At 45.0% G+C, this 14,757-nt stretch overlaps 1 protein-coding gene across 1 annotated transcript in view; it reads left to right on the top strand.

Moving 5' to 3' along the window:
• LOC124604130 (erythroid differentiation-related factor 1) overlaps nucleotides 1-14,757 on the top strand; it is a 235,027-nt gene that overhangs the window by 62,783 nt on the left and 157,487 nt on the right. The window contains exons 7-8 of the mRNA XM_047136452.1: nucleotides 9,899-10,158; nucleotides 10,242-10,353. Of these exons, the coding sequence (XP_046992408.1) occupies nucleotides 9,899-10,158; nucleotides 10,242-10,353 (372 nt within the window). The remainder of the gene's footprint in view (nucleotides 1-9,898; nucleotides 10,159-10,241; nucleotides 10,354-14,757) is intronic.

The following is a 14,757-nucleotide window of genomic DNA, read 5'->3' as shown; positions in this document are numbered from 1 at the left end:
GCACAGCGAGTCTGTCCCTCTCCAAACACCTTTAGAGGCTGTCGCTGTTCGGGTGTGGACGCCACAGGCTGTTACCGTCTGCAGTCTTTACCTTCCACCGGATGGTGATGTCTCGCAGCATGTCCTGGTTGCGCTGATAGCCCAGTTGCCGCCACCTTTCTTGCTATTGGGCGACTTCAACGCCCATAACCCTCTGTGGGGTGGGTCAGTGGCAACAGGTCGAGGCGCCATCGTTGAGCATTTATTGTCGCAGCTCGATCTCTCGATTTTAAATGATGGTGCCTTCACACACTTCAGTGTGGCGCATGGCACATACTCCGCCATTGACCTTTCAATCTGTAGCCCTAGCCTCTTACCGTCTGTCCACTGGAGTGTGCATGCCGACCTGTGTGGTAGTGACCACTTTCCGATCTTTCTGTCACTACCACAGCATCACTCTTCTGGGCGCCCTAGCAGATGGGCTATGAATAAGGCTGACTGGGACTTGTTCTCCTCCACTGCCGCTCTTGAGCCTCTCTCTAATGACGACATTGATGCGGTGGCTCAATCGGTCACCACCGGCATCGTTACTGCCGCCAAATCTGCCATTCCCCGCTCCTCTGGGTCCCCTCGGCGGCGGACTGTGCCTTGGTGGTCGCCTGAGATCGCTGCAGCGATTACAGATCGCCGGCGGGCGCTACAGCGTCACAAGCGACATCCCTGCATTCAACACCTGATCACCTTCAAACAGCTGCGTGCGCGGGCCCGCCGCCTTATCCGCCAAAGCAAGCAGGAGTGCTGGGAGCGGTACGTGTCCACCATTGGCCTCCATGTCACTCCATCGCAGGTCTGGGCCAAGATTCAACGCGTCTACGGCTATCGGCCACCTGTCAGCGTCCCTGCGCTCTCACTGAATGGAGCAGTTTGTACTGACCCCGACGTCATTGCACACCACTTAGCAGAGCATTTTGCTATGAGTTCGGCTTCTGCGAATTACCCTAAGGCCTTCCGCTCCATTAAAGAGCGGATGGAACGTCTGAGCCTTTCGTTTCACACCAACCAAACAGAATCGTACAATGTTCCATTCAGTGAGTGGGAATTCCGCAGTGCCCTTGCCGCTTGTCCTGATACCGCTCCTGGACCAGATAGCATCCACTGCCAGATGCTGCAACACCTCTCAGTGGACTGCCAGCAACGGCTCCTCGACCTTTACAACCGTATTTGGGTCGAGGGTGAGTTTCCGTCGCAGTGGCGGGCAAGTATCGTTATCCCCATTCTGAAACCAGGCAAGAACCCTTTGGAGGTGGACAGCTACCGCCCCATTAGCCTCACCAACGTTCTTTGCAAGCTTCTCGAACGGATGGTGAGCCGGCGCTTGACTTGGGTACTGGAGTCTCGGGGCCTTCTGGCTCCATCTCAGGGTGGGTTCCGTAAAGGCCGCTCCGCCGCCGACAATCTGGTGAGCCTGGAGTCGGCCATCCGTACTGCCTTTGCCCGCCGTCAGCACCTGGTCGCTGTCTTTTTCGACATGCGGAAGGCGTACGATACGACATGGCGTGATCACATCCTTTCTACGCTTCATGGATGGGGTCTTCGGGGCCCTCTGCCGATCTTTATCAGAAATTTTCTGTCGTATCGTACCTTCCGCGTGCAAGTCGCAGCCTCATATAGTTCCACCCACGTCCAGGAGAACGGTGTGCCACAGGGTTCTGTTTTAAGTGTCTGCCTGTTTTTATTAGCCATTAACGGGCTCGCTGCGGCCGTGGGAAATTCTGTCTCTGCTTCCCTGTATGCTGACGACTTCTGCCTTTATTACAGCTCTACTGCCATTGCAGCTGTTGAACGTCAGCTACAGGGTGCTATCCGAAAGGCGCAGTCTTGGGCTGTAGCTCATGGGTTCCAGTTTTCGGCAGCCAAGACCTGCGTAATGCATTTCTGCCGGCGACGCACTGTCCACCCGGAGCCGCGGCTTTATCTTGCCGGCGAACTTCTTTCAGTGGTGGAATCCCACAGGTTTTTGGGGGTGGTTTTCGATGCCCGGTTGACTTGGCTGCCTCATATCCGGCAGCTTAGACAGGCGTGTTGGCGGCATCTAAACGCTCTGAGATGCTTGAGCCACACCCGCTGGGGCGCCGACCGATTTACCCTGTTGCGGCTCTACCAGGCGTTAATCCAATCCCGTCTGGATTATGGGAGCCTGGCTTATGGCTCAGCATCCCCCTCTGCGTTGCGGGTGCTGGACCCAATACTACACAGTGGGATCCAACTTGCCACTGGTGCCTTCCGCACCAGCCCTGTGGACAGCATCCTTGTTGAGCAGGTGTCCCTCCACTGCGGTTACGACACCAACAATTACGGGCTGCTTATGCTGCCCATGTTTTTAGCTTGCTCGGGCATCCAAATTACCGTGTCCTGTTCCCGCAGTCGGCTGTCCATCTGCCGGACCATCGGCCCCGGTCGGGTTGTCCGATCGCCGTACGCGTCAAGGAGCTTCTCTGCGGGCTTGGGTTTTTCCCTGTTCCACCTCCTTTCCAGGCGCCTCTGCGTACACCCCCGTGGTGTGTTCCTCGCCCTTGCCTTCGGCTCGACTTGGCACAGGGCTCGAAGGACTCAGTCCCTCCAGAGGCCTTCCGCCGCCGCTTTTATTCCATCCTGGTCATGTATCAGGGCTCTGGAATTGTTTACACCGATGGTTCGATGGTTGCTGGTCGTGTCGGGTATGCGCTAACTCTAGGGGACCATTCCGAACAATGGTCCTTGGCGGCTGGCTGCAGCGTTTACACTGCTGAGCTAGTCGCCATCTTTCGAGCCCTAGAGTATATCCGCTCCTGCTCAGGTGAGTCCTTCGTTATCTGTAGCGATTCCCTGAGCGGTTTACGAGCTCTCGACCAGTGTTTTCCTCGTTCTCGTCTGGTGATGGCTATCCATGAGTCCCTGCATACTCTTGCGCGTTGCGGCCGCTCTGTGGTCTTTGTGTGGACCCCCGGTCATGTTGGTATCCCGAGCAATGAACATGTTGACCGCCTGGCGAAAGAGGCCACGAGTAAACCATCTCTGGATGTTGGCCTCCCAGAGACTGATTTGCGGGCAGTCCTCCGCCGAAAAGTTTTTGTGCTTTGGGACGCTGAATGGCGCGATCGGATCACACCCAATAAACTCCGTGCCATTAAGGAGACGACGACTGTGTAGTGGTCATCCATGCGAGCCAACCGCAGGGACTCAGTCGTCCTTTGTCGGCTCCGCATTGGCCACTCCCGGCTAACACACAGTTATTTACTGCGCCGGGAGGACCCTCCTGTATGTCACTGCGGGGCGGCTTTGACAGTGGCCCACATTCTGTTGGCCTGCCCCCTTTTAGCTGTGGTCAGGCAGACATTTGCACTGCCTGATATGCTCCCTGCCATTTTATCTGATGACCCTGTTATGGCTGCCTTAGTTTTACGTTTTATTAGGGCAGGGAGTTTTTATTCTTTAATCTGAGTGTTTCTGTTTTATTTTATTGTTTTGTGTTGATTCTGGCCTTTGGCCTACGGTTTTAAACTAAGTTCTTAATGTGTTTTCGGTGGTTAGCTTTTCCCTTTTTTTGTTCCTATGGTCGGCCAACCACCGTCACACTCCATGTGATTTTATTTCGTTTTGTCTGGTCCTTGTCTATGTTTCTTTTGTTCTGTGTCGTCTGTCTCCTATTCTGTTGAACGTTTTTTCTTCTCTGTGGGTATTTTTATTATTTTGGAAAAAGGGACCGATGACCTCTGCAGTTTGGTCCCTTTAATCCTTAAACCAACCAACCAACCAACCTGATGCCCTAGATACTTCAAAATAGTGAGCAATTTTCAGAACATCTGAGAGATAGAATTTCCACATTGCAAAACACACTCATGAACTTCCCTATCAGGATCCAGACATGTTGTTGCATCACAATCCATCGAATCAGCATATGAGTCCCAGTGGGCTGCGATGACAAACTGGCGATGATGGCTAAGCGCATAGTAGGACTCAGTGCGAGCAGCAGTAATGTGAATATGTTTGCAACGACAATTAGTGAGCAACTGACACATTTCCTCAAAAGAGAGACTGGCAGTTTCCTGAAGAGGAGCTAGCTGACAAAAGGTAATAAGCATGAGGAGAAATCCATGACAAAAATAAAGCGTTATACAAATTGGGGTTGATGACACTGAAGCTTAAAAATTTTGCCGAAGGCGTTTTCATATGCGTCACAATCTCCCGCAGAATCATCATACAGAGGAAATGGTAGGGGCTATGTCAATGGATGTGGAACCAGTTGACCAATGAAGCTGCCAAATAGCTTAGTGCCAGCCTGCTGCTGGTTGGTGAGAGATCGCTGTTTTTCAGCAAGAGGTTGAAAAACTTCTTCTAACGATGTGTTGGCTGTGTATTGAAACAAAGAAACGAAGCACCTGGAGTAGAATGGTGCACTCATTGCCAAGTATGTTGTAACGTTGTACAGACACAAAATCAGAAGTAACACCAACCACATATTATTCTGCTTCCACATGAAGAACTCCACAATTAAACTAAATTGAGTAAAGAGCAGTACAAAGTCTCATAACTATAGAACACAGCATCGGTATATAGTCTTGTAAGTGAGCACGTGGTAAGCAAGTAAACATAAGTGAAGTAGAGTGCCTGGCAAGCCAGGCGTATATCGGGCTGTTGTGCACACGCCGCATGTCCAGGTTGTGAGGCAACTTCTCTGGGCCTCTCTAGGCTGGGTGTGGAGGCACTTGTATCCCTCGCTGTTTCATTATGTGCCCACACATTATAGGCTTACGTCAAAGGTCTTTTTGCCAAAACCTCAATATGTATGGCAGTCATTTTGTTGTGTCTTTTTGCGATGCAACATCTCCTCTATATTGTATCACGAGTACCAATCTTTCTTTTTCTTAATAATGTTGTTATTCCATCCTGAATCAGGCAGTCATTTGCGCAGTCTCTCTTTTCCTACATTGTTGATATTCCTACCTGGAGTTGCCATTGTTTGACAACTGATACTTTATATGACAGTTTTGTTGACCAGTACTTACCTTCAAGAGGTGAAACGTGTAACGCTACGGATAGACATACACAGCGTGACTCAGGAGTAAAGGTACATGTTTTGAGGGGTGACAGTATTAGTGATTCTGAACAAAAAACTTGATATGGATGTATGCCATATTCTGAATGGCTCCAGAGATAGAACACATTTAATATCACTTTTGTATGTTTTTTTGAATAACTCGAAAACTGCACCCTCCAGCTAAAATGTGTCACAATACAAAATTAGACTATATTAAATTTCCTACAAAAAAGGTCCTATTCATCTTTTTCCCTAGAACTTATGGTTTGTGCGAAGAGAGCGCAAGAATGTTGAAAAACTTGTTCCACGCGTATGCACTGTAGCTTATAGTTTTTGTAGGCCAATATGAGATAGTTTCTCTACTTGATAGGCAACAAGTGTCCCATATCGAACTGTTCGTCTCAACTTGCTCTACACTGTTGTGGTACATTGTAAACAGTGGCAATATTTGATAGCACAGAAAATAAATAACAATGAATATTAAATGTGTTCTATCTTGGAAACCATTTGGAGTAGGGCATTAAGTCCATATAAAGCTTTTTATTCAGTATCACTAATACTATCACCCCTTAAAGCATGTACCTTTCCTCCTGACTCACCGTGTATAAAAGTCGAAGTGGAACAAATTCCTTTGTCAGGAAGGAGGGAGGGATAGGTTGTTATAAAAGAAAAGCAGATTACTCAGATCCCAGGATGACAGGGACATATCGGCATAGAGAATGAGGGTAGATGAAGATCTTTGTTGCAAAAGTTAGAAAGTGCTTCACTTTCACTTTTATGTGAGTCTGTTGACAACACTACATATTATGTTTCGTGAACGTATCTTCTGGCCAGCAATTCTGTCACATGATTTGTTAATTTTCTCAGTTGAATTTTCTTTGATACAGTTGATACACTGTAGAACTGTCACCAGAGTGGTTTATTGATGTTTGTTGAGAGAATACTGTAAACTGATTAGTTTCATTCATATGAATGTTTTGGCAGATATTGAACCATCTAAATTTTAAACAATTATAAGATAAGAGGCACAAGTGTTTTAATTGGATAGATTAAAAAAATCTACTCACCAAGTGGTGGCAGAACACACACATAAAGTAAGTTATAATTAGGCAAACTTTTGGAGACAGTGGCTCCTTCTTCAGGCAGAAAGGTTGAAGGGGAAGGAAAATAACCAGAGGTGTGTAGGAAAATGGGTGGATTTCAGAAAAATCACTAAAAATTGCGTATCAGGAGAGACTTACAGGATGGGATGAGAAGAAAAGACTGTTGGGGGTCAGCATTGGACAAGATTTGAAAACCTAAGAGGTCAAAGGTGGAAGACAGGGTAATATGCAAGACAGAGATTACTGCTTAAACATCATGCATGAGTTAATAAGAGTGGAAAGTTCAGTGCATCATATGTAACAGACTTGGGAGGAGACCAGTGAAAAATAGACGGGTAAGACAATGAAAGATACAGACAACTAAAACTGAGTGAAGAAAAGAGTAGCTACTGTGAAGAAATGCCAAGACAGAAGAAATTAATGTAAATTAAGGCCAAGTGGATTGCGAGAACCAAAAACATGTTGTAGTGCTTGTTCCCAACTGCGGAGTCTGAGGAACTGGTGTCTGGGGGAAGAATCTAGACAGTGCATGAGGTAAAACAAGCAACGAGGTCACAGGTATCATTTTGTAGAGCATGCTCTACAGCAGGATATCAGATGTGGCCAGTGTACACCCTCTTTATGTCCATTCATCCTGATTAATAATTTGATGGTAGTCATGCCAATGTAAAAAGCTGAACAGTGTTTACGTAACAGCTGGTATATGACGTATCATTTCATAGGTGGCTCTCCCTTTCACAGTATATGTTTTGTCAGTTACAGGGCTGGAACAGGTTGTGGTAAGAAGGTGCATAGGGCAAGTCTTACTGTGGGGACGCACCCAGTGTAGGAGCCATAGGGTAGGGAGATGGGTGCAGAAGGAGAATAGGGTCTGACAAAGATATTGCGGAGATTGGGAGGGTGAAGAAAATCTATTCTAGGTGTGGTGGGCAAAATCTCAGACAGAATGAATCTCATTTCAGGGCATGATTTTAGGAAGTCACAGCTTTGTCGAAGTAGCTGACCGGGGTAATACTGAGTGACCGTCGTGTGCTCCAAAGCTGTTTTTTGGAGGGTTCAGCAATACCAGTATTGGGAAATCTGCTTTTTTAACTAGGCTGGTGGGGTAATTATGTCCAGTGAAGGCTACTGTGTCAAGAGTCTGCTCTCAAGAGTCTGCACCCGAACAAATATGTTTGCTTCAAATGCCATGACTATATGGGAGGGAATGTTTGACATGGAAGGGATGGCAACTGTCAAAAGCTAACTACTGTTGTTTGTTAGTAGGTATAATGTGGACAGAAGTGTGTAGCTGTCCTTCGTTGAGGATGAAATCAACATCAAAAAAGTGGCACAGGATTCAGACCAGTTGAAATTTAATTGGAAGAAGGTAGGTAGAGATTCCAGGAATTTTAACAGGTCAGGCTCACCATGAGTCCATATGGTAAAGATGTCATCATTGTATCTAAACCAAACCAGGGACTGAAGACTTATAGATCCCAGGAAGGCCCCTCCAAGTGACCCATGAAGAGGTAGGTTTAGGAAGAAGCCGGCTTTGTTCTCAAGGTCGTACCTGTAATCTGTTGATATGTCTATCCCTCAAAGGTGAAGTAGTTATTCGTAAGTAAAAGTTGATTAAGGTGAGTAGGAAGGAAGTCGTAGGTTTGGAATCAGGTGAGTGCTGACTGAGGAAATGTTCAGCAGCAGACAGACCATGTACATTGGGGATGTTGTTATAGAGGGAGGTGGCATGAATAATGACAAACAAGGTGTGCGGTGAGAATGGGATGGTCATGGATTTCAGAGGATCTAGGAAATGGTTAGTATCATTAATATAGGAGGAAAGTCTTTGTACTATGGGTTGCAGGTTCTTATCAATTAAGGCAGACATACTTTCGGTAGGTGCTTTGATGCCAGCTACTATAGGATGGCCAGGATGATAGAGTTTGTGGTTCTTAGGAAGAAGGCAATGGATGGGGGTGCGTGGTGTGTGAGAAGTTCTATGTATTGAGGTGTTAGTCCTTGTGAAGGGCCTGAGTTTGTAAGGAGGGACTGCAGGTCAGGTGAAACCATGACACTGTTTCCTAAATATTTTGATCTGCATCACTGACTTTTGGAGCAGTAACTTATTAGATGATGACTAAGGTAGGATTTGGAGAAAAAGCTTGCTAATTTACACAGGTGTAATTACTGTTCTATCATTGTCACCATCTTTGTGTTTTCTTCTCTTTTGTCTTTTTTGGTCTTCCAAAACTGCAAGATTGGTATAAAGTTGTTTCATATTGTTCTACTCTGACATTATATCTGAAAATATCTTTAACTTTCATTTTTATTACTTAGGTATGTGCAGTTATTGTGCAAATTATGGCAGTAATAACATTCCTCTTGCAAAGGATGAAATCTTATCTCTGTAACAGAAAACGTAGGGTATCATTAACAGGCTGCATCTTGTACATAGTACTACCCTGAGGATTGCGAACATTACAGTGTGGAGTGGCAAAGGGATTGTTATTGGGTGCACTCTTGTTTCTGACATATAAATGGTCTTCCAATGAATTTAAAGGGCACCTCCAAAACATTAATGTTTGCTGACGACACAAGCTTTCTCAACCATAGTAGATGCAGATTGGGTGATAGCTGAACAGCCCACAACAGGTTGACAGCTAACAGTTTAAATCTTAATCGCATAAAGGCTCATAATATGCAATTTCAGACAAGTGATAATGACCTTTTATCACCAGAAGTAAACACTAAGGTCATACACTGAATGAAGCACAGCATGTGATATTCCTGGGGGGCTAGCTGGATTACGAGTTAAAAGGAAGTCAACATATGAATAAACTAATCAAGAAGCTCAGTTCAGTGTTTCATACCATCAGAAATGTCTCCCATTGTGTTGACCAATAGACATATTTTCACCCTCTGTTGTCTTGTGCTTCTGGGGCTGTACACCTTCAGTAAATACAGTATTTCTTTAACAGAAGATAGTAAGAATATTATGTTAAGTAGACAAGTGTACATCCTGCAGAAGCCTTTTAAGGATCTTGGAATTTTTGCCCTCTCTACCCAATACAGTTACTTCCTAATGGTTTTTTTTTACTGATATTATAAACCAGTTTCTTATGAACTGTGATATATACAGTCACAATACGAGACACAGAAACAACTTTCATGCAGGGTCAGAATGGAGTAATGGTGCTTTGGCAGTAATATATCATGTTCCCTTCGAAAGTGAAGCAAGAAATTGGAAAACCTTTCCTGTTCAAAAGAAAATTGAAAATGTACCTAATAAGCCACTCTTTCTACAAATTTTCTGAATATCTAAATCCAAGGATTTAAAATTTCTGTGAGCTACATCACAAGTAGCAATGTTTGTTGTGACATTGTGTGATAAGTAATAATGTACTATAAATAGCAGTAAATTGTAATAAAGCAAATATTAAGTTACTAATGGTAGATAAAAAGCAGCTGTATAATAAAAAAATGAGGATATAGCAGTTGCAGTTATTACTAAGTTACTCAATTAAATTTAGATAGCATGAGCATGAAAAGCATCAAACAATGTTGTGATGTTAATACGCTATACAGATTAAGTTTTTATGATGTCTTTGTCTCTTATTGATTTATACACAACTTGTTCTATGTCCCTGAAAGTTGTTCTTACTGATGGGATCAACAGGACAGGCATCCGTGAATGAATGGATGAACTGTAGTTAATTTGACTTTCTTAATTTAGGTATCTATTATTATTCATTTACAGGGATGCATCCAAGCCCATAAATGTACTGACAGGTATTGATTATTGGTTGGACAATCTGATGTGCAATGTCCCTGAACTTGTAATGTGTTATCATCTGGATGGCATTGTACAGAAATATGAACTGATAAAAACAGAAGACCTTCCACACCTAGAAAATTCCAAATTTTCACCAAAAGTGATTAGGGATGTAGCACAAAATATCCTTTCATTTCTAAAATCAAATGCAACAAAAGCTGGACACACATACTGGCTGTTCAAAGGTACATTACTTGTGACTATCACTTTCAATCTGCTTTGCCATGTGTGTATATGTAAATTATATGTAATAAAACATATTTTGCAGGAAAGGATGCTGACATAGTAAAATTATATGATTTGACCTCATTGTGTTCAGAGGTTACAGATGAAAAAGGACAGAATCCATTTACCATTCCTGTGGCTATGTTGTTATACAGGCAGGTAACATATGCCAAGTTTGATGCGTTATGCAGTAGAATGTATACTTAATGTTGTTCTTTTTTTATTTTTTTTATACAGGTACCAAAGAAGATATTCTAAGAAATAACTTTATCAAATAATGAATATCAGTCAGTTGAATTCTTTTATTTTAATGAGATCTGATTGAAGATTTCATTGAATAGATACTTTAATGTCACAACAAGAAAAAAGTTAATCTAATGACTATTTTGATTGACAAGAGTCATTTGTGCTTAATCTTTTGTAGTAGTTACTGAAAAACAGACTTACAAAAGTCGGTAAACTTTATGCCTCTTGGATTTCAAAAGCAGAAATGTAGTGCTCATGCAGCTGCTGATTGAAAGCTGCCTATATAGCCTTATTGATTATATCTTCATTTAAACTGCATGCCAGCAATTTTGATCAGATAGTTCATTGATGTCAGTAGCATGTTTTATTGCTTGTCATTGGAAGATTTCATAACCTTAGTATTTCAGTTCCTTGCTTCACATCATTTTAATTTGAAAGGGCTGAAAACTTATTGTTGTGTCTTGCAGCATTTTTTTTCTTGACCACTGTTTTCACTGTAGAGGAAAAAAGTTAGTTTGCTGGCAGTTGGGTATATGAGAGTACATAATTCATCTAAAAAGAAAGATGATGAAACTTACCAAACAAAAGCGCTGGCAGGTCGATAGACACACAAACAAACACAAACATACACACAAAATTCTAGCTTTCGCAACCTATGGTTGCCTCGTCAGGAAAGAGGGAAGGAGAAGGAAAGACAAAAGGATATGGGTTTTAAGGGAGAGGGTAAGGAGTCATTCCAATCCCGGGAGCGGAAAGACTTACCTTAGGGGGAAAAAAGGACAGGTATACACTCGCACACACACACATATCCATCCACACATACACAGACACAAGCAGACATTTGTAAAGGCAAAGAGTTTGGGCAGAGATGTCAGTCGGGGCGGATGTACAGAGGCAAAGATGAAGTTGAAAGACAGGTGAGGTATGAGCGGCGGCAAATTGAAATTAGAAATTAGCGGAGATTGAGGCCTGGCGGATAGCGAGAAGAAAGGATAGTTCCAAACCAAACAATCCATTGCCCTCACCCACCTAATCCTTCACCTACACATCCACTCAGCCAATCAACACGCCCATCAACTCCTATCCTTAATAAAAATCCTCAATCTTTCCTCTCCCACATCCACACCTGTTGTTCAGAGCATCCTCCTACAGGCCAACCGCAAATTAGAACAGCATGCCACCCTCCACCTTAAAAAACTATCCAATCTCCTGGTTTCCCACCTCCGGAAAGGCAACTCACTCACCCTTCACAACCTTTCCAGCAAACCTCAACCTCCTCTCATTGCACACAAACCCAGTCTCTCCCATCTACTCAATCTCCCACTTCCAGCTCCACTCCCTCCAAAACCTCAAAATTCCAATCAACGCAATCTGGAACCACAACACCCCAATTCAGTAGTTAACCTTTCCTCCAAACCTCTCTCCCAATCCGAAACCTCTGTCCTATCCAAAGGCCTCACCTTCAGCCCCACTCCCAGATTTAACCAAACAGCCCTCGTCAAAGATTTACTGTCCTACACCCGTACTCTCTGCTGGAAATATCACTTTGCCACGAAGAAAAATGATCCTAATCCTACTCCTAATGATCCAACTCCCCAAGACACTATCCAAATTGAACCATGCCTGGAACAGTTCCGTCCTCCGTCACAGCGGGACCCACCTCCTCTTCCTCAAAATCACCCTCTCCTAACCTTCCAGGAATTTCTGACTTCCAGCCTTGCCTCTCAATCCTTCTTAAAAAACCTTAATCCTACTCCCAACATCACCACTGCTGAAGCCCAGGCTATCCGTGATCTGAAGGCTGACCGATCCATCGTCATTCTTCCGGCGGACAAGGGTTCCACAACTGTGGTACTTGATCGTCGGGAGTATGTGGCTGAGGGACTGCGTCAGCTTTCAGACAACACTACTTACAAAGTTTGCCAAGGCAATCCCATTCCTGATGTCCAGGCGGAGCTTCAAGGAATCCTCAGAACCTTAGGCCCCCTACAAAACCTTTCACCCGACTCCATCAACCTCCTGACCCCACCAACACCCCGCACCCCTACCTTCTACCTTCTTCCCAAAATTCACAAACCCAATCATCCCGGCCGTCCCATTGTAGCTGGTTACCAAGCCCCCACCGAACGCATCTCTGCCTACGTAGATCAACACCTTCAACCCATTACATGCAGTCTCCCATCCTTCATCAAAGACACCAACCACTTTCTCAAACGCCTGGAATCCCTACCCAGTCTGTTACCCCCGGAAACCATCCTTGTAACCATTGATGCCACTTCCTTATACACAAATATTCCGCATGTCCAGGGCCTCGCTGCAATGGAGCACTTCCTTTCACGCCGATCACCTGCCGCCCTACCTAAAACCTCTTTCCTCATTACCTTAGCCAGCTTCATCCTGACCCACAACTTCTTCACTTTTGAAGGCCAGACATACCAACAATTAAAGGGAACAGCCATGGGTACCAGGATGGCCCCCTCGTATGCCAACCTATTCATGGGTCGCTTAGAGGAAGCCTTCCTGGTTACCCAGGCCTGCCAACCCGAAGTTTGGTACAGATTTATTGATGACATTTTCGTGATCTGGACTCACAGTGAAGAAGAACTCCAGAATTTCCTCTCCAACCTTAACTCCTTTGGTTCCATCAGATTCACCTGGTCCTACTCCAAATCCCATGCCACTTTCCTTGACGTTGACCTCCACCTGTCCAATGGCCAGCTTTACACGTCCGTCCACATTAAACCCACCAACAAGCAACAGTACCTCCATTATGACAGCTGCCACCCATTCCACATCAAACGGTCCCTTCCCTACAGCCTAGGTCTTCGTGGCAAACGAATCTGCTCCAGTCCGGAATCCTTGAACCATTACACCAACAACCTGAAAACAGCTTTTGCATCCCGTAACTACCCTCCCGACCTGGTACAGAAGCAAATAACCAGAGCCACATCCTCATCTCCTCAAACCCAGAACCTTCCACAGAAGAACCCCAAAAGTGCCCCACTTGTGACAGGATACTTTCCGGGACTGGATCAGATTCTGAATGTGGCTCTCCAGCAGGGATACGACTTCCTCAAATCCTGCCCTGAAATGAGATCCATCCTTCATGAAATCCTCCCCACTCCACCAAGAGTGTCTTTCCGCCGTCCACCTAACCTTCGCAACCTCTTAGTTCATCCCTATGAAATCCCCAAACCACCTTCCCTACCCTCTGGCTCCTACCCCTGTAACCGCCCCCGGTGTAAAACCTGTCCCATGCACCCTCCCACCACCACCTATTCCAGTCCTGTAACCCGGAAGGTGTACACGATCAAAGGCAGAGCCACGTGTGAAAGCACCCACGTGATTTACCAACTGACCTGCCTACACTGTGAAGCGTTCTATGTGGGAATGACCAGCAACAAACTGTCCATTCGCATGAATGGACACAGGCAGACAGTGTTTGTTGGTAATGAGGATCACCCTGTGGCTAAACATGCCTTGGTGCACGGCCAGCACATCTTGGCACAGTGTTACACCGTCCGGGTTATCTGGATACTTCCCACTAACACCAACCTGTCAGAACTCCGGAGATGGGAACTTGCCCTTCAGCATATCCTTTCTTCTCGCTATCCACCAGGCCTCAATCTCCGCTAATTTCTAATTTCAATTTGCCGCCGCTCATACCTCACCTGTCTTTCAACTTCATCTTTGCCTCTGTACATCCGCCCCGACTGACATCTCTGCCCAAACTCTTTGCCTTTACAAATGTCTGCTTGTGTCTGTGTATGTGTGGATGGATATGTGTGTGTGTGCGAGTGTATACCTGTCCTTTTTTCCCCCTAAGGTAAGTCTTTCCGCTCCCAGGATTGGAATGACTCCTTACCCTCTCCCTTAAAACCCATATCCTTTTGTCTTTCCTTCTCCTTCCCTCTTTCCTGACGAGGCAACCATAGGTTGCGAAAGCTAGAATTTTGTGTGTATGTTTGTGTTTGTTTGTGTGTCTATCGACCTGCCAGCGCTTTTGTTTGGTAAGTTTCATCATCTTTCTTTTTAGATATATTTTTCCCACGTGGAATGTTTCCCTCTATTATATTCATATCATTAATTTGAAGAGTACATAATTCTTTAGGTGTGAAACTAGGTATACATGTGGGAGAGGCTTTGCAAGTAACACATCTCTTGTAAACAGTGCTGAGAGTCACCTAGCCATCAGTGTCCAAGAGTGAGGCAAGACCTTAGATAGTCGTGCTCTGCAAGTTTAGACTTCTCGTATAGATGCCAACCTCCATCACTCCAGAGCTGCTTGCTGTTGCTCTCAGACAAGAAAAACT

Source organism: Schistocerca americana, chromosome 1 (assembly GCF_021461395.2).
Source record: "Schistocerca americana isolate TAMUIC-IGC-003095 chromosome 1, iqSchAmer2.1, whole genome shotgun sequence".
Classification (NCBI taxonomy): domain Eukaryota; kingdom Metazoa; phylum Arthropoda; class Insecta; order Orthoptera; family Acrididae; genus Schistocerca; species Schistocerca americana.
Note: the sequence above shows the minus strand (reverse complement) of the source record. Positions and strands in the feature narration are given on the sequence as shown.